This window comes from Branchiostoma floridae, chromosome 1, assembly GCF_000003815.2.
Source record: "Branchiostoma floridae strain S238N-H82 chromosome 1, Bfl_VNyyK, whole genome shotgun sequence".
NCBI lineage: Eukaryota > Metazoa > Chordata > Leptocardii > Amphioxiformes > Branchiostomatidae > Branchiostoma > Branchiostoma floridae.
The window spans coordinates 27,979,147-27,999,194 of NC_049979.1; the positions used below are offsets into that span (position 1 = coordinate 27,979,147).

The 20,048-nt window shown below is 41.7% G+C and overlaps 2 protein-coding genes across 4 annotated transcripts in view; one reads left to right on the plus strand and one right to left on the minus strand.

Annotated features, from left to right (window-relative positions):
* Window positions 1-36: 36 nt before the first annotated feature.
* Window positions 37-20,048, plus strand: part of LOC118419053 (protein AAR2 homolog) — a 21,805-nt gene continuing 1,793 nt past the window's right edge. Inside the window, exons 1-5 of one of the 2 annotated variants that reach the window (XM_035825313.1) lie at window positions 37-194; window positions 390-500; window positions 1,938-2,080; window positions 18,362-18,860; window positions 19,599-19,796. In XM_035825313.1, the coding sequence (XP_035681206.1) occupies window positions 390-500; window positions 1,938-2,080; window positions 18,362-18,860; window positions 19,599-19,796 (951 nt within the window). In that variant the 5' untranslated portion in view covers window positions 37-194. Of the gene's footprint in view, window positions 195-387; window positions 501-1,937; window positions 2,081-18,361; window positions 18,861-19,598; window positions 19,797-20,048 lie in introns of both variants that reach the window. The other variant, XM_035825323.1, reaches the window with a different exon arrangement.
* On the minus strand, window positions 6,959-18,271 carry LOC118418972. Of its 2 annotated transcripts, XM_035825141.1 has the most exons (3): window positions 16,699-18,271; window positions 16,483-16,661; window positions 6,959-7,007 (listed from the first exon to the last, which is right to left on the minus strand). In XM_035825141.1, the coding sequence occupies exons 1-2, from the start codon at window positions 18,164-18,166 to the stop codon at window positions 16,591-16,593; spliced, it is 1,539 nt and encodes a 512-aa protein (XP_035681034.1). In that variant the 5' UTR covers window positions 18,167-18,271; the 3' UTR covers window positions 6,959-7,007; window positions 16,483-16,590. The 2 variants fall into 2 exon arrangements, with proteins under 2 accessions (XP_035681034.1, XP_035681027.1); XM_035825134.1 differs by having other exon boundaries at window positions 16,483-18,269.

Sequence of the window (20,048 nt, forward strand, 5' to 3'; positions counted from 1 at the left end):
TAGAGGTAATAGTAGGTCTGTGGACCCTGCAAAATTTGGTATCACCCAACGTTGGGTCAACGTAGGGTCAACCTTTCCAAACAGAAAAGCCTTGGACAAGGAGGCTGCTTTGGCCGTTTTTACAAGGAGTATACTTTTTATATGCACGAGAAGGACACTTATGGTTCTTGATATCATATTGTAGAAGAAGTGAGGTATGCATGTTGCTTGAAAGTTTATGAATAGTGTGGCTGATAACACTAGAAGAAGTCAGTACTATACTGCTAGTAGACATGTGTTGACATGGGGAGGGGGCGAGAATACATTTTTTGGAAACCACTATCAAATTTACCAATTTGGCCTGATGAATGAGTCAGTTCTAATTATAGCCTTTTATTTTCTTCATACAGATGGAAATGAACCAGGAAACTGCTCTGCAGCTGTTTGAGGATGGAGCTTTCTTCATACTCCTGGATGTACCTGTTGGTACAGAGTTTGGCATAGACTACAACTCATGGCAGGTTTGTCACACTTCATTTCCAAGTTCATCCATCAGTTGTCATTAAAATTGTAGTTACTGCCTTTGTGTCATTGTTTTAACTGTAGCAGGGCATATTTTATACAGAGATTGGTTGTTAGCACTTTAATGTGCTCAAGGCACCAGTCTTCAAACGCAGGACCCTCATTTTGCGTCCCTTCCGAAAGACGGGTTAAGTCCTTACCCAGGATTGAACCAGGGTCTTCCAGTTGACAACTAATTGCTGCTACCAGTTGAGCTACTGGGACATCCCTTCCCGTCTGTGATATAAAGTAGATTTTAGAGACAGTTGGCCTGAGTTGGGGCATCGCTACACGGGTTGGAACAGAGTGTATGGTCCAAGTCACAGCATATAGGGGATACAATAGGTGCCCACTATTACAATTGTATGATGTTTAAGTATTGTACATAAGAATTGTATCCTTGGTGTAAACATGTATTGATTTATATTTATATTTCAGCCATACCATAGGTATGGTGAAATATATTATATTCGTAATGTTTCTTTCTTTCTTTCTTTCTCCTGTCAAATCTTCAATTCGAATCAACTCCGCCGTTTTTAAACCGATTGACTTGAAATTTGGCACAAAGGTAGAGTAAGCTAATACCCTTAGGTGTTTTTTTAATTTTTTTCATATCTGCCTTAAAAATGATTTTATTGAGGTTTTTGTCAATTTTTATGTATATGTTGGGCTCCTGTACCCTGGTATTACAGCCGAATGACATGAAATTTGGTACAGAGGTGCCCTGATCATATGCCCACCCAGATATCAGAACAGTTGTGGCATACGGTACAACAAAATGCTTAATTTTGCGATTTTTGGCCATTTTTTGACAAAAAAAACACATTTTTGCCTCCTGTACCCTCGTTTTACAACTGAATGACCTGAAATTTGATATAAACGTGCCCTTCAATTATGTGCACATGAATTCAATAACAGTTTTTCCATACAGTACAACATAATGCTTAATATTGCGATTTTATGGCCATTTTTTGACAAAAATTGGACATTTTTGGCTCCTATTCCCTCGTTTTACAACCAAATGACCCTAACTTTGGTAAAAGTGTGCTCTAGATATTTATGCAAATGACTCATGTGTAATTTTTGGCATGGAACACTTTAAAATGATATAATTGGGAATTTTTTGGGTCATTTTCCAATGGCCAAAGGGGTCAACGACCTCAAGACCTATTGTTGCATGAGGGAGATGGCTGAAATATGCTGTATTTGCTCTCAAGCAAATGTCGGCCTTTCTAGTACGTATTGTTGTTGAATGAAATCCAAAGTTGCAACGTTAAGTATTTTAGTAAGTAGTAGTAGACCAAAAATAAAACTTTATTCATTCTATGCTTTCTATGTATGTACATGTACATGTGACATGTACATGTGACAAATTTTGTTCCCTTTCTCTCCAACAGGTTGGTGAAAAGTTCAAAGGAGTGAAGATGATTCCAGAAGGGGTTCATTTTGTCTCCTACAACTCTGTCAACAAGAAACACAAGGAGGCAGCTCCCAAACTGGGCTTCTTCCACTTCTTCCACAGTAAAGAAGTCCTTGTGAGGTAAGCACTGGGAAACTGCCATCAGTGAGTATGGTCTTGGAAAAAAAATGCCTTTTTGGTTCCCTAACAACTGTAGGAAAACCTGCCAATACGAGCCTTTTTTATTTGGGGGTGGGGGTTGAACGCTGGTAAGGAACATTCACTTTTTCATTTAACATCTGTGTGTCCAGGTAATAAGATACATCAAAATAGCAGTTACTCAAGCAACTGCTGGGTATGATTTTGGAAACAGTCTGACGTTTCAGGTAGAATCCACTACCTTTCGTCATTGTCACTCAGCAGTCTGAGCAGATCTGTTGAGGAGCAGGTTTTATACCCCAAGGTGGGATCAACACAATGTTTAGATAGTCCAATTCTCGGCTTTCACCTGACGTCACGGGTTTTCCAAATATGGGCATCCGCCATCTTTGTGCTCCGTTTCTGCGAACGCGTTCCATCATCAAGCAAAGACAATGGAGCCAGAAGTTCAGTTTTATTGGTAAGTTTTGCTTCTTCTTGATGAAATACAGCTATATTTGGTACTTGTATTGAACGGAGAATATTGCTATGGTGTTTGAGAGCCAATAATTGTTAGTTGACTTGCATATTTGGCGAGTTTCGAACGGATAAATGGGCGGATAGCCGGGCGGGGGCGGGGTTTGTTTACGTTTCGGTTTCGTCACGGCTTGGGTTACACTTTCAGGTCCGGTATTTATAATACACGTATTTACTCATGTCAAGGAGGCTTATTAGAATCTCCTTGATCCTGTCGGTTGGAAGTCCATAAGAATTACTCGTGATGGCATGTAATTACTGTGGATGAAAAAAAAACGGAACTTTGACGGCAGAAATTCGATTGTTTTTGAGTCAGTTTTCCAGCGTCGCAATTGGGTTGGGGAGGGGGGTAGCGTTAATTTACGTGTTCCGAAATGTCTCTTTTTGTAGATTTCTCCGAAAGTTTGAATCTTTTTTTTCGGGATAACATCCCACTTGACGCACATTTTGCGGATCGAGACGATTGTGGACAGAAATGTAATTGTTTCATGGTTATTTTTAATAGTTAGCCTGGTAACCATACCATCGGGGCGCTCGCCGTGATCTCTTCGGCGCCTTAGGGGTAGCCGGCCCGCCCAGTTATTAGCGCAGGCCGGGGGAGTTTTTACGGGGTTGGGTTGGATTTCGTCGCACCCGAAAACAGAAGCAGGTCGGTGCCTCAGCACCCTGGATGCCGACTAGCGGATAATGGTGACCAGGCTAAGAATAGTAAGATCAGTTATATTTTGTAGGGCATTTAACTATGAAGTAAAGCTCAATGTGCCTTCTGGGTCCCATGTGTATGTGAACTATTTTTAGCATTTATATTGTGTATGTTGTGGTGATGTTTAGTCTGTCATTCTAATGAAACTTTCTGTATCCCTGTGCTTCAGGTGCTGAGTATGAGTACCAAGATGTTGTCCTCCCCCCATACCAAGAATGTACCAGTGCTGTGCAAGTATGCACAGTCCTTGGAAAGCCATGTCAAGCAGCGGTACATCGAGAAAATATCTGTGATAGATATTGACCCTGCCACCGTACCAAGTGAGCAGTTTGATCCGCATTGTTTGCCACCTGTGGAACAGTCTGACCTGTTCAGTTACCTGGTTCTGCAGACAAGCTACTACACGAATGAACAGTTCAAAAACTACAAAAGTTTGGAGGCATATAACCACGTTGTATCAGGTTTTGTGGCAGGTGTACAGGGAAAGCTTATTTCAGGGAAAAATGTGGTCGTGGCTAAAGTTCGCCATTCTCAAAGAATGAATGACCCCCTCGTGGACATATGGCTGATATGCGGGACAGATGGAGCCGTCATCTCTGCCCACTGTCTTGGGTGCAAAGCCGGGTTGGCAGAGTCTTGCTCACATGTTGCCAGTGTGCTGTTCTACATTGAGTGCTGGACTAGATTACATGGGAAGCTGGCTTGCACACAGGTGAAGTGTACATGGATTCTGCCCACATATGTTAAGGAAGTCCCTTATGCAAGAGTGGAAGACATTGACTTCACATCCGCAAAGAAACTGAAAGAAAAGCTGGACAAGAAGATTGATTCCTTCACATCACATGAGACTGTCAACACAACACAGGAGAAAAGTGCACATGAGAGTAATCTGACATCTCAGGACAAGGTTACAGCACCACAGAACAACACCCCAACTGCTCAGGACAAGGTTACAGTACCACAGAACAATACCCCAACTGCTCAGGAGATTAAAGAACTGTATAGTATATTAGCTCAATAAGTGCAAAGTTAAGGTAGTGGCACTAAGTTTGATTCAGCCATATGCAGATGAGTTTGTCATGTCAAGCCGGGACATTCCTGTTGTGTCAGAGTTGTTTGATCCAGATAATCTGGACCTCCAATATCATGAACTCCTGCCCAAATGTTTAGAGGTTAATATTGACTTGTCAGAGAGCCAGATAAACACTATTGAAAAAGACACGAGGACACAAGCAAAAGGTCCTGGCTTTTTCCGCCATAGAGCTGGGAGAATTGGAGCTTCTGTGAGTGGGGCTGTTTACCATAGCAACCTTGCACAGCCTCCTCAGTCAATCCTGAAGTCTATTTGCTACCCACATTTGTACAAGGTTAACACAAAGGCCACACGTCATGGTTGTGATCAGGAAGAAGCTGCCATAAAAGCCTATGAGACATACATGAATGGTAAACATGTCAACTTCCAGATAAAGAAGTGTGGTGTATTCATATCTAAAGAACACCCTTACCTGCATGCTACACCTGACTTTCTCGTGTCATGTGATTGCTGTGGGATTGGGTGTGGGGAGGTAAAATGTCCAATCTCTGTCCCTGATTGTGATTTTGACCAGTATGTGAAGAACAAAAGTGCATTTCTGGAGAAGGTTGATGGGGTGTTCAAGTTGAAAAAAACCCACAACTACTATCATCAAGTCCAGCAACAGCTATTTGTTCTGTCAGAGAGGAAGTACTGTGATTTTGTAGTCTGTGTTTGGGATAAGAATAGAAATGCCCATATAGTAAGTAACAGGATTAAGCCTGACACAGAACACTCAAACATGGTTCTCTTCAAGTTACAAGCCTTCTGGAGAATTTGTATTTTACCAGAGATGCTTGGCCGCTGGTACACCAGGAAATGTGATGTGCCAGTGAAGGTCCCTGACTCAAATGCTATGTGCTTCTGTCGGGGACAGATGAGTGAAGATGATGTATCATGTAGTAACCCTGAGTGTCCGTATGGTCAGTTCCATAGGACTTGTTTAGGAATAGATGGGGTTTCCTTGAGAAAGATCTGGTACTGCCCACACTGTAGCAGGCTACCAGAGTTAAGGCAGGCAGGCAGAAAATCAAAAAAGAAGGAGTCAGGCCCATCACCAGTTAGCCAGGCTGCTCTGCTATGCAACACTATATGCCTATGTAAAGCCAAACCAGCTCTGGGAGAGAAACTCCTTGAATGCCATAATGTTGAGTGTAAGCAGGGAAGGTATTTCCACCTTAGTTGTCTGGGAATGAAGAGACTTCCCAACAATGCTAAAACAACATGGCAGTGCAAATCATGTAAGCAGAGAAAAACTGCACCCAAAACTTCCAAAGGAAAGCGAGCAAAGCCTGTAAGTGTTGTATCTGTCAGTGACACAAGTAGTGACGAATATGATGATGTTGTCATTACGAATGAGACATCTGCGCCACTAGATAAGTACTGTACTCTGTCAAACCTGGGTGAGTCAGATTACGACATTGTAAGAGACCCTAATGGCTGGCTTACGGGTGAGATTGTCCACTCTTCACAAGTACTTGTAAGACAGGTGAATCCAGCAATGGAAGGACTTCAACGTCCAGCTCTAGGGCCTGCCCGCAATTTTGATGTTGTATCAGGAGATTGCATACAGATTTTGCATACGGGCCAAGGTCACTGGGTATGTGTCAGTACTTTAGATTGTGTGCATGGGAAGGTTAATCTCTATGATAGCCTGTATCATGATGTTGTGAGTCAAGAAGTGGAAGAACAGACAAACAGTTTACTTGGTGGGAACCTAGTTTCCTTAGATTATGTACCTGTCCAGCAGCAGACAAACAGTAGTGACTGTGGGGTATTTTCCGTTGCATTCGCTACATGTTTAGCTTTAGATATAGATCCAAGGAATGTAATGTTTGATGTGCCGAGAATGAGGCCACATTTGTTGACATGTCTTAAGGCTGGGTCAATCACCATGTTTCCCACTTTGTAAGACCCAGCACATTTCATCATGTATGCATTGAACACGTAAAACCACTCCCAGAAAAATTTCTGCCCTCCCAGTACCGCCTTCCTGCTAGTGGGATGATCAGATCAGAGTTAATTACAGTTGCAAATGATCAGAGTTGCAAAATACTGCCATTGATTTTGTACTGTTTGTCATTCTACTAGTTTGTAGCATTTTCTTGCTGACAACCTCAGCTTTCATGTATGATCAGAGTTGCAAAATACTGACATTGATTTTGTACTGTTTATCATTCTACTAGTTTGTAGCATTTTCTTGCTGACAACCTCAGCTTTCATGTTATTGTATGATCAGAGTTGCAAAATACTGACATTGATTTTGTAGTTTGTCATTCTACTAGTTTGTAGCATTTTCTTGCTGACAACCTCAGCTTTCACCAGCAGTTAACTATGCTTTACCTTAGTGCCCTAAGTATCTACCATTGAATAAACTGTTTTCTTGCCTTGAAACAAATGTTGAGTCTTGCAACAACTTTACTGAGTAAACCTTTTATTCATATACATATGACAGGTTCATATACATGCCATAGCATACATGGCAATCATACTAGCATAGAGTAGTGTTCAGCCAGGCTATCTTGTCTTTTGCTCAGCATTCAAACGTTTTCTTAACAAACCTCACCGAGCAGGAAGTAATGACTGATAGTAATAATGTCCATACATCATGTAAACAGTTAAGAAGCTCCATCTTAAGATTGGAATTCCGTTTTTCCCATTTTGAAATGTGCTAATATTTTCAATATAAAAGCACTTGGTGCAAAGTCTTTACATATGATTGACAAGTATGATGCACAGTTGTGAAATATGATAATAACTTTCATGAATATTCATTTTGAAAATTTTCTTCCTGCAGGAATTCCTGCAGGAATTCCTGCAGGAAGCGTTTTTCCTGCAGGAATTCCTGCAGGAAGCGTTTTTCCTGCAGGAATGCTGCAGGCATTCCTGCAGAAATTCCTGCAGGAGAAAGGTAAATTCCTGCAGGAAGAATGTTTCCTGCAGGAATTTCTGCAGGAATGGCCTTATAATTCATATCTAAATCAATGACACTAAGATAGGAGTGCTACACACCGGCAAAAAAGTATGCAACAAACGTTTTAGTAGTAGTTTCTCCTATTCATGCAACTTTTTCAACATATACATTTACATTTTGTACTACAGTTAAATGTAGAGTATAATCACACCCCGCGCAACATTTCTACCCCCAGTTCAACCTGTATGACCTTACAAGCGCCATGTTCTTGTTGACTGTCGACGCATCAAAAGCCAGCCAATTTCTCAACAGTTATCATATATAATATCAATGTCACTAAATCCTTCAAAATTATGAGGTAGTCTGGCAACATTTTGGAAGCACGACGTGTGCCCGACTCGGGGTGGTCGTGGTCGCAAGTTTGAGTTTAATCCGATTAAATGTGAACGCATTTTTTTAATCCAACAGAAAGCTTTAATCGGATTCCTCATTTAACTCACTTGTATTTTTTCATTTGAATGGGGTCCAAGTTGCCCATGACATGTTCAACAGTTGTGCCGACAGAGCCATTACGGCTGTTCACACATGGGTGTTTTCATCAAATGAAAACTGCTCTATTGAATTTCGAATGCTCCTTCCATGCATGCAATGATATCTTGTAAATGCAGTACCAAGTTGAACGTGGCAAAGAATGAAAGCTCCTTGGTCAGCAACTTGAGATTTGTTTGATCTGGTTGGTCATATTTTGACCATCATAAGATTAACACTTGAATTTTTGTTCCAGAGAATATTTCATAAAGTTTAAAATTGGGCCTAAGAAAGCCAGGGGCTTGCTTCCTCTTGTTGAAAATTCAAGTAAGTATGCGCTATTGTAATGCGGGTTCAAAGTAAGGTCAGCTATTGTTCTATAGATATGCAAAGGATGCTGGTGTCCAATTATCAATTATCAAAGGACTAATTATTCCCCAGGTCCAAACATCCTGGCTACCTGTAGTGCTGAGGACCTAAGGCCTTCAGAAAGAATCCTGGAACTTGGGGGTACACTATTACAAGAAATTACAGACTGAAGAATTACAGAATTTCAGAAACCTATTCACTTTTACACTAATCTATTTAAATATGAAATGGTTAAACCTAAAGGGTAAATCAAGGTTGTCTTTGTCAATTTAAAGGTAAACTATGAATAATTTTTCTTGAAGTTTTGTGAAAATTTGATGGTAATTGTGGACTCCACTTATAATAAGGTAATAAATAGACTGCTCAAACCAAGGAGGTTTAATATAGGCATCATGGAATGAAGTCAGCACCTCTGTGCTTAACGGTGCACACACCAATTCTTCCGCGACAGGGGTCCGAGATAGTGCGCGACAAAAATGTGACGAAAGGGTCTCGAGAGTCCGTGTTTGAGTTCAAATTTCTCATAATCTGCTGCGAAGTGGCATTTAATACTGGCATGGCTAAAAAGCGTAAGAAGTGATGTGTTTTTGGTGCAAATTGGTTTTGGGCCCGAGGGTCACTTCCTTGTATTTCTACGCGTTGGAAGTGATTCGCCGTTGACCCAGATTTCCCGTCCATATGCGGTCTGTGAGCCGTGTTGGTATGCCTCGCGCGTCGGGTTATTGTAAAAATCTCAGTGTTACGATTTTCTTTATTTTTTGCCTGATTAATCTTAGATGTATTCTCTTTCCGACAATATCAGTCATTTTCATGACTAAACTATAGGTGATGGGTTTATTTCCACGTCAAAATTCCCCTTTTTGTGCATACTTTTTTGCGTGAAAAAAACTTTTCTCCCCCCAAAATTATCAAAAGTACAGAGAGTGAAGAAACTGAAACCCGGCTGTTCTTAAAGCTGGAGTGATACCCGTCATTCCCATATACGGCTTTTCTGCTTTAGATCTATTTTCTTTAAGAGACGGCCTCTCGACTTGGGGGTGCGCAGCCTCGATTTGAGACCCCAAATAAACTGGGGTGTGCACCGCTAATTTCCAATCCAGCTGTGCCTTGCTCAATTTGCCCTTCAAGCTGGCCGTTACATTAAACAACTGCTCGCTATCAGACCCCCTTCTGTCTAAGTAATGACCATGGTAAAATCAGACCCGAGTGCTCGAAAATAAAAGCTGGACTGCTTCTAGTTGGGGGGGCTACTTTCAAAGTTGTTCATTTGGTCATTTGATACCACTGTTGCACAGTGACTATGACTGCTTCCCAAAAAACCTGGTGCAGGATGAAGACCCAAAAAAAGTTTGCTTTTGCCCAACTAGTGTAACAGTGGGTTCAAGTAGTTCCTACCGTCCTTGCTAAGGAGCTCTGAGCTTTTGTGGCGACAGCGGTAGCGTACTGGATTTGTGATCAGGCTGCTGGTTTGAATCCTGGGAGTTGGGATGTTGTTTTTTCTGTTCTACTCGCCCCTCTGGTTGTTTCACTGGTTGCCACACCAGATATCGAACCCTTTCTTGAGTGACATATAAAGCTCCTTGGTTAATAACAAAGGACACAAAATATGCCAGGAAAGGAATATACACCGGTAAGCTTGTACGGGCTAGACGAGTTCGGCTTATTTTTCGCCCCCCCCCCAAAAAAAAATCGCCAAGCTTCCCAGAGAGGCCGGGGAAGGAGCCGAACTCGTCTAGCCCGTACAAGCTTTCCGGTGTATATTCCTTTCCCGGCATATATTCCTTTCCCGCAATATTCCCGATTAAAAATCGCGAATCGACCCCCCCCCCCACCGAAAAAAAAAAAGCCAAGCTTCCCAGAGAGGCCGGTGAAGGAGGGTCTGCATGGGGGGTCTTGGTAACGCTTAACGGTAAATTCAGGAGGCCAGGTAACGCTTAACGGTAAATTCAGGAGGCTCGGAAACGCTTAACGGTAAATTCAGAATGAGTTACAAAGCATAACATTAATATTGACGTGCATTCCTATTCATACAACGCTAGAGTAGCTATATCAATGGGTGAAAACACATTGTGAGAAGCAAAAGGTGCCCAGAACCCGGAGGAATGACAGGGACAATGTCCATGACATCTGTAAATTGACAGAGGCAGAGCTCCCGGCCCGCCACAGAGACGGCGGCAGCAAAGTTCTTATGGGGGGGAGGTGGATTGCCGACCGACTAAGCTAGGTTGATTTTGACATTATATTTTCATCAAATTACACATGATTATACTCGTAGCTTTGGCCTCCACCCCCAGAGCCCCGACATATCTTTACCAATTCGAGCTCGGAAGGCACGAGGTGTTGCAATATAAGTCCGTGAGAATTTTAAAATCTGGACCGTCTGAAATGCCATTTACTGCATTTTGAAGGACAGATTTTGCCGTAAGACGAAGCTAAATCAAATGACATCTTATTAGAGAGAAAGGTTGTTTTGTGTGAAAACCCACGCCCCTAACATATTTTCGCCATGTCGTCGTGAACGCCAAAGGCGCAAGCCGTCGCATTGGATGGAGGTCCGGGAAAAAACTCATTTTCTGCATTCTATGAGAACTTTTTGCCCGAAACTTAGCCATGTTTGACACTGAAATTTGTATGAATGATAAAGTTTTGAGGGAGACGCTTCTGCAACGTATTTTACCATGTTCAGAGCCGAAGGCCGGGAGGCTCGGAGAAATTTTGAAATCTGGACCCTTTGAAACGCCATTTCCTGCATTTTCAGGGGTTCTATCTGGCATTTGACTTCCTTTGTATAGTATAACGGGTTACGAAGAATTTCTTGGTAACGGTTAACGGTAAATTCGGGATAACAAATAACGATTAACGTTGAAATAAAACGACCAATAACGCTTCACGAAGAATATACCGATAACGATTAACGTTGAATTAGAGCGGGTCGGTAACGATTAACGGTGAATTAAAATGGCTCGTAACGCTTAACGGAAAAAGGCATGCAGACCCTCGTGAAGGAGGCTACTAGCCTGACTAAAATCGCGCTCCTAGCGGCCGGCCCTATAGTATTGCTGCTGCCCTAGGAGGGGTCATTAACCCCAGCCAGCGCTAGATTGTGTAAACACAGGCTACTCAGCCTAAGGTGCATGCAAAAATGACTTTCAAGCCCTGTGATGCAAAAAAAAACAAGACAGTTTTAAACAGTTTGTATTTTGCCTTATGATGCAAACTGGTACCAAGGCTAAAACCAGTTCAGTTCAGAAAAAGGGATGCATGGTAATGTGACCTTTCCCACTGACACAGAAGAGGGTCTGCATGGGGGGTTCTTGGTAACGCTTAACGGTGAATTCAGGAGGCCCGGTAATGCTTAACGGTAAATTCAGAAGGTCCGGTAACGCTTAACGGTAAATTCAGGAGGGGTTACAAAGCATGACAGTAAACATTGACGTTCGTTCCTCTTTGTACGGCGCTAAACTAGGTTACCTCGATGGTTGAAAATATCAGACTAATGGCATTGTGAGAAGGAAAAGGTGCCCAGAGCCCGGAGGAATGACAGGGACAATGTCTGCTGTGTCTATGACGTTTGCTTCCCTGGGTCAGTGCTCCCACCAGAGGCGGCAACAGCAAGTTTCTTGTAGGCTGGGGGGGACTATTGCTGACAAAATTTTCAGCACATGGAGCGCCAAAGGCGCATTACGCATCGTATGGGGGTAGGGGGTATGCTCCCTGGGAAATTTTTTAAAATCATGGCCCTCTGAAATGCTATTTCCTGCATTTTCCGGCAAATTTTGCTGACAGAATAATGAAATTTTCATCAAAATTACACGTGGTTGTAGCAATTGACCTCCGGCCTCCGACATATTTTTGCCATTTCAAGCTCGGACGGCACGAGAAATTGCCAGACAAGTCCGGGGAAATTTAAAAGTCTGGACCGTCTGAAACGCCATTTACTGCATTTTGAAGGACAAATTTTGCTGGCCAACGAAGGTAAATCAAATGACATTTTATTAAAGAGAAAATTTTTTGGGCCAACGCCCCTGAAACATGTTTTCGCCAGGTCGTCGTGAGCACCAAAGCCACAAGCCGTTGCAAGGGAGGTCTGGAGAAACCTCATTTTCTGCATTCGATGAGAAAATTTTGCCGGAAACTATGCTAAGTTGGACACTGAAATCTGTTTGAGTGAAAAGGTTTTTTGGGAGGGGGAGGGGCGACGCTTCCGCAACATATTTTTACCCGAAGCGGCCGGGAGGCTCGGAGAAATTTTGAAATCTGGACCCTTTGAAACACCATTTCCTGCATTTTCAGGGGCTCTATCTGGCATTTGACTTCGTGGGTATAACTTGTTACGAAGAATTTCTTGGTAATGCTTAACGGTGAATTCGGGATAACAAGTAACGATTAACGTGGAATTAAAACGACCAATACGCTTCACGAAGAATATACCGATAACGCTTAACGGTGAATTAGAGTGGGTCGGTAACGATTAACGGTAAATTAAAATGGCTCGTAACACTTAACGGAAAAAGGCATGCAGGCCGTCACAGAAGTGCAACGTCCTTCACAACCTTACACTTCTGAAACACAAGAGAAAAATTTGTGCCTGGCTCCCAGGATTTTAACCTGGGCCCGCCAGCTCATGAACCCAACACATTTACCACTCAAGCTAAAAGTTGACAGAACAGACTAATTAGACTAGTCAGTTGGTGTCCTCCGAACCCTACTGTGTCATTTGCACTGTGCTTCTTTGTCTATCATGATCAGAATCTCCAAGCGGATCTTGCAGGCTGACAATACTATCTTATGCAACCGTAAGAAGCTACATTCTTTCATGGCCTTTCAAGTGCCTTCAAACACATCCTGTTTCAAAAAAATTTTTGATTCAGAAACATGGCCTAAATATAAGATTATTATCTAAAAACTTTTATTTTCCTGGGTGACGCCACAAAGTATGACGTCACATACCTGGATGTAACCTGGATCCAAGCTTCAATGGTATATAATATTATATTATATTATGTTAAGTGAGAGGTTGACTAAAGTGCAATGCAGAGCACTACCTAATTTACCATTTTTCTGAATTCTAAGATTTCCATTAGTTGGCAGTTCAAAACAAAAGTGTTGAGCCAGATCAAGGAGGTTGAAAGAGGGCCAGATCAAGTTGGTGAGATCAAGGAGCTTTTATTACTCCTTAATTTGCCGATCTGGTTTAACCATTCGAATCCTGTAATCTATCCCAGAAGTGAATTTTCAGGTTTCTGCAATTTTGAAGTTCTTCTAGTTCTAATCTGGCTCAAAAGCAGTTCAGTATAGAAATATCTCAGCAAGAAGCAACCTCCTTGATCTCAGGGAGATGTTCTGAATCTTTCCATCCAGTGCTTTGGGACAGTCCCTGTGGGACTTGCTAATTCAACTTGCTAATTGGGAAGCATGCCTTAACAATAACTGACCTCCTTTGAACCTGCATAACAATGTGCATAATTACCAAAAAGAGGAAAGTGAGTGCCTTATATACAGGCCCATGTAATAGGATTTGGAAACTACAAATAATCTCTGGAACAAACTTTTGCCTGTTGTTTCTATATAATGAATCAATGACCTTGATTGTACATTTGCGCTCAAACAAGCTAAGTACAGATTGTAGCGCTAGTGATAATGTACAATTTTGATTAAAAAAAAAGGTATCTTGTCACCTCTACAAATACTAATACATTCCAGTATTTACAAGTTCAACTTCTTCTCACCTCTTAAAACAGTTATAAATATAAGTACAGATGGAATCAATAATGTATGGTTGATCTAATTGCATGAGAAATATGAATTTTTTTCCGTGGTATTCAAGTATTGGAAATAGGGAACATATCTTGTATATTTTCAAAGAGGACGTTTCTTTTGTTGTTGTATAAAGTACAGTAAACAATAAAGTGACACTCATCCTCTATCTTATTCAAGTTACAGTATTGGCAAATTCTTTGTTCCAGAGGAATGCGGTTATGTCGGCCTTCTGGCTTATAATGAATCATACTGGTAAACAGCTTCATAGCGGGCTTCAAGTTTATTAATAGTCAAAAAGATAATGGTTCTTTGGACCAGATAAAGCCCAGGTTATCAATAAGTTTGGTTATCAAAAAGTTTGTTGTTATTTTGTGGGCCTTTCTGCTTTTCAACGCCTGGCTCTATAGTACAAAAATTGCTTGTATTTGCAAGATACTCCAGGACCCCAAATTTTACATATCAATACCCTCCGTGTTGGCAAACTTTCCTGGTTGATTTTGAAGAGTAGAAGGCCTGTGGTATATATTTTGATGTGATACTGATAGCCATTCTGGAATGGTAGCTTTATTCTGGCTATCAGTATCAGCCTTCAAACCCATCATCAGGAACTTTTTGTCTGAAACCAAGATAAAAGCCCCTTGCTTAAACAAGAGACCTAAGGTAGCCAAGACAAGAGTAAAAGATTACCAATTGAAAGGCAAATAGTAAAAAATTATATCTATTCCAAGGTTGCTGTAAAACCTAGGTTAGGTCAGTGAGATCAGAGAATTCTAAACTCCTTGGTGATCTACAAGGTAGTTAAACCTCTTTGGGTAAACTTTAGTCTTCTATGCAGTGTTAAATACTGACCTGTTCTATACACCAGTGGAGGCACTGAATAAGGCAGCTACCATTCACTTCAGTCTCTAATTACCTGTCATTATAAATCAATACACGCATTGTTGTTGCTGGCTTTAAACACCTTCATGTAGGTGCAAAGGAGATTATATAATGACTTCTCTAAAGATAGGTGAGAAAGGGGAGGGGAGGTGATAATATCACACTCTTGTGATAAAAAGGCCTTTGTCCCAATCTCAAGGATTTTAGAGCATGTAAAGAGTTCCAGATGAGGACAGGGTGTTGTTCTGATTGATCAATGTTCTGTGATCTGATCTGATCTGGTGACGGTTGATTATTATTTTCTATTGGGCACTTAGAACTTCATTAAACACAGCTGTCCAGTGGGTATCAAAAACCTAATAAATAAGATTCATTTAGCACCAGTGTTTAATGAATTTCTAGGTGTCCACGCACCCGGCTCGGGACACTTCTAATATTGTGTTACAGTGTCATAACTAACATAAAATATGACTGGTGAATGCCACCTGGCTATATGCTAATAAAGGATCAATGTTTTACCCTGAGGGGTGCATCATGAGATAAAGCCGCCAGTGGTTGGTTTCTATAACCCAAACACCAGCTATCAGCATGGCAAACAAGGCGGTTCATGTCATCTACTTTTCCACCAACTGAATGTATCATTTGATTTACTACAGTTTAGAATTCAGTAAATAGTTACTGGAAGTTCCAAAAATAATTTCATCAGGTTGGCACTGATAATAGGATAAAGGTTTTTACACAACATGTAACTAAAAGTACTGTACTTTCATTGTACAGTACTTTTCTTATGGACTCCAATGATTATCCTATTAGGGCACCCTACCCTTACAGTACATGTGCAATTTACAATAATTGAATTTATACTTTTAAGGGAAGCTTAGGCCTGTCATGAAATTTATGAATTTTGTGTTTATGTTCCTGACTTGCACCTACATGTACAATCAAATTGGCTTAGATACTAATAAACCCTAAGTGGTGATGTTAAAGAATTAAAGAAAAAAATGAAAGAAGTAACCATGCCCAAGCTTCTGTACTTCTGAAAAATATGAGTAGCCACTGAAGGAAATGCATTTTCTTGAAGTGAAGATCATTCATAGGTCAGTTATTTCTAATGCCAGGCATCTCCAGCAACAGTCAATAAAACTAGGAAAACAAAACAATAAAAAATGCCTCCATTATATATCTGTTTTATATACATAGTTAAAGTCAAGTCTGAAACATCTAATGAAATCTAATGCATTGTTTAACAGTTTCAAAACAAAATTAAATGCATAAAGAATGCTTCCTGTCATTGTCAAGGCCATTCCTGCAGAAATTCCTGCAGGAAACATTCTTCCTGCAGGAATTTACCTTTCTCCTGCAGGAATTTCTGCAGGAATGCCTGCAGCATTCCTGCAGGAAAAACGCTTCCTGCAGGAATTCCTGCAGGAAAAACGCTTCCTGCAGGAATTCCTGCAGGAATTCCTGCAGGAAGAAAATTTTCAAAATGAATATTCATGAAAGTTATTATCATATTTCACAACTGTACATCATACTTGTCAATCATATGTAAAGACTTTGCACCAAGTGCTTTTATATTGAAAATATTAGCACATTTCAAAATGGGAAAAACGGAATTCCAATCTTAAGATGGAGCTTCTTAGTTATATTTCCCTTTCTGCTTAAAACAGAATGAGAGGGCACCTAGTCAAATGGTACAATCGGAGGACAGAAGTTAACAAGTGCTGAGCATACTCTGATGATTCTGTCAATCAATGGTACTTCAGACTCACGACAAACCAAGTAGTCTGTGGGAATAGTTCCTTGTAAGAAAGTGTACTTCCTGCGCAATAAACCAATCACTCGCTCGACATGTATTCTTACACTAGCAATACCCCTTGATTTCTCCACATCTATTGGATCTAGCTGAGCCTTTCCCTTTGTGAAAGCAGGGATTACAAGCTTTCCCTGTTTCAGTCCAACACTTTCATCAATGGTAAATCCTCTATCAGCCAGCACTGTGTCACCTGGTAGCAGCTTGTCTAAGAACCCACAGTTCTCTGTCAGAAACTTGTCTGACGTGCGTCCACCCCAAGCCTCTGACACAAACGAGATTGATCCTTGAGGTGTGATACCAATGAGAACTTTAATAGTATTGTGCTGCTTGTAATTCGAGAATGTCTGTGCTCGGGCCAGGAGGTTTGTAGGCTTTGCAATGAACACCTCAAAGCAGTCAATGATAACAGTCACTTTCCGCCCAAATGCATACTGGAAGCACATAGGCATAGTCCTCCACAAATCCTCTCTTTCGGGCCAGGAAACAAAACATGACAGTCTAGTATCTAGAGCTACTATCCATGTGCTAAATATGCGCGATACAGTGGCAAGGGATACCTGAAATGTGTATGCCAAATCTTGTAATGGTACATTAAGTCTTAGCTTTATGAGAACTATCATGAGCTCCTGGAAACTATCCAGACTCTGACTTTTGCGTGTAACAAATGGAGCTACGTGGTCAAAAATAACCATAAGAACTTCATATGAAGGCAGACCGGTATAAAATCTAACCTTCTCATCTGACTTGTAAAAGTCTTTGTTTGGGGCTTGATAACATGGCTCACCAAACATGTACTGGAACTCGTCTGTCTGTGTTCCGGATGTCTTCGACTCTCCCTGTGTTTCGGAAGTCTTCGACTCTCGCTGTGTTTCAGATGTCTTAGACTCTCGCTGTGTTTCGGATGTCTTAGACTCTCGGCTAACTGGCTTACTGCTAAACACATACGGCAACTCAGTTGTCAGTGTTTCAACAGGCCCTGGCTCCTCACTTGATATCGTAAGGTCAGCCATTTCCACGTCTAGGGGCACATCTTCAACTTTGGTCAAATCGATATCTTGCAAACGGTACCCAGTGGGATTTTGCGGCGTCCTCTTCGCTGCAGCCTCTACCCGCTGTTCAGCGCCTCGCTTCGTGCGTTCTTTAGCCCGTACAGCCCTCTCTCCTACCTTCTTCTGTAGCTTTTCCTTTGTCCCTTCTTCTACGTACGCGTATTCTTTCCTTCCAAGGTTCAGTGTGGGGGTCCAGTCCACATTATACCTGTCCCACACGGGAGCAGCCCTCCCAGACACAAAATGACGGCCACATACACGTTCTGTCTGAAGGATGTCTTTTGTCGTCGTGTCTCCGCGGCTGATCGCCGCTATCCACAGCCTCCGGCGCTCTACTGTCAGCTCCTCATGCTCCACGCCCTGATTGCTAACAACTTTCGGTATAGAAAAAAAGGAAATCTTCTCCCTGTCCGAGTTTCTGTCAGATCTCGACCCACAGCCCACAATAATACACAGAACCATCGCTAAGAACGCGTAGGGTAGGGGACACTGTTGTTGTTGTGATCAGGGGGACGTTGCGCTGGGTCACAAAGATGGCGGATAGCAACCGTTGCTAAGGTCAGATCACGTGACTGAAAGCCGAGAATAGGAAACCAAAAGGAAGACATTCAAGACAATATTGATGTAAATGAGTCAATTTTCCTCTTATCTTTGTAGGAGGTGGGACAAACAGCTAGAAACTATCAGCGAAGATGTAATAGAAGGAGAAGAACTCGCTAACTTTGAATCCAGCTTGAAGGAGCTTGACAGATTCCTCGGGCCGTACCCTTACGACAACTACAAGAAGTGGAAGTCCCTGACCAATCACATCACGGAGAGTCTCATGAACAGGCTTGAGCCCGCGTCCGGAAGGATATCCTCCGCAACCGAACTTGTGAGAGACGGCGAGGAGAAAGTCAGCTACACGGTCGGCGAATTGCCCACATCGATGAAAGAGGCGGAAGGAAGACTGCCCAAAATGGTCGCGGTCGCGGGAACAGAGATCAGGTTCGTGACGCTGCCCACGAGAGCATACCCGGAGGGCGCGACTCCCGCTGACATCACCAAGTACAGTATGGACAAGAGCTTCATGCTGGAGGAACTTCTCAGTACACACTATGCAGGGAACCACATGGATCTGTTGGGGGAGTTACAGTTTGCCTTTGTTTGCTTCATGGTGAGTATTTTGGCTGGTGCATTGAATGTAGGAACCCCTTCTGTTAGCCTCTACATATGGCACACCTGATTCCATTTTGGATCTATCAGAAATGAAGTTGTCTAGTTTGACAGCATGATTATGTATAATTAGGCTTTTCTACAGTTCAGTGTGATACAATGTAAGGTTGGGTAGCAAAATGTTCATGAGTTGAATAGTTGTGGTTCTCTACTGGTAAGCCAATTTTCTATGGAAAGCCAATTAGAAGCTGGGCACACAACTAAGTACAAATTTCATTGTTTTACATGTATTTGGTAGGATTTGGTAGGATTGTTTGGCATGAACATCATGAAAATTTTAATACCACAATCAATAGTTGTCTTGCATGGGCTTCCATATACTGATTTGAATGCACCTTTCGTGTGACACTGTCTCAAATTCAAATACCGTTTTTTTACATTGAAACTGATGTTGTTACAATTTTTGGTTCAAGGACACCAGATTTTCTTAACTTCTGGCAAATTTGGCATTGAAATGTGTGTTTTTTGGGTGGGTATGACATACAAAAGATACAACATTGTGTATTCCACATCACCCTCGGCCCTAGTCCCCAGGTTTTATTTCATTTATGTCATACTCTGTATTCTACTTGATTTATGTATTGTCTGGGTAAATGAGTATATAAGCAGCCTGAAATCACCCTTATTTAGACCCACCCTTCTGCACCATCATCATGTTTTGGTTCCACATGTTTTACAGGTAGGCCAGGTGTTTGATGCGTTTGAGCACTGGAAGAAGCTGGTCCATCTGCTGTGCCTGTGTGACGAGGCTCTGGGCAGACACGAGGGCCTGTACAGCGCCTTCATCAGCACCATGCACTTCCAACTCAGGGAGATTCCTGAGGACTTCTTTGTGGACATCGTGTCCAGCCACAACTTTCTCACAACTACTCTACAGGTACGTAATGAAGGTTAGACATCCAGGTAATAAGATATGCCATAAAGTTACTCAAGCAACTGATGATTTTGGAAATCAGGGCTCGAAATACTGGGTGCATGTGCTGTGCACCCAAATATTTTTAGGTTTATGTATGTAAAGATATCAAAGTATACTAGTATACAACATATTCTTCACATCTAAGTTAGAAAGATGATAGAAATGTCTGTCATGGTACTTGTTTAAGAATTTGATAGCTTGTAACTAAGTTTT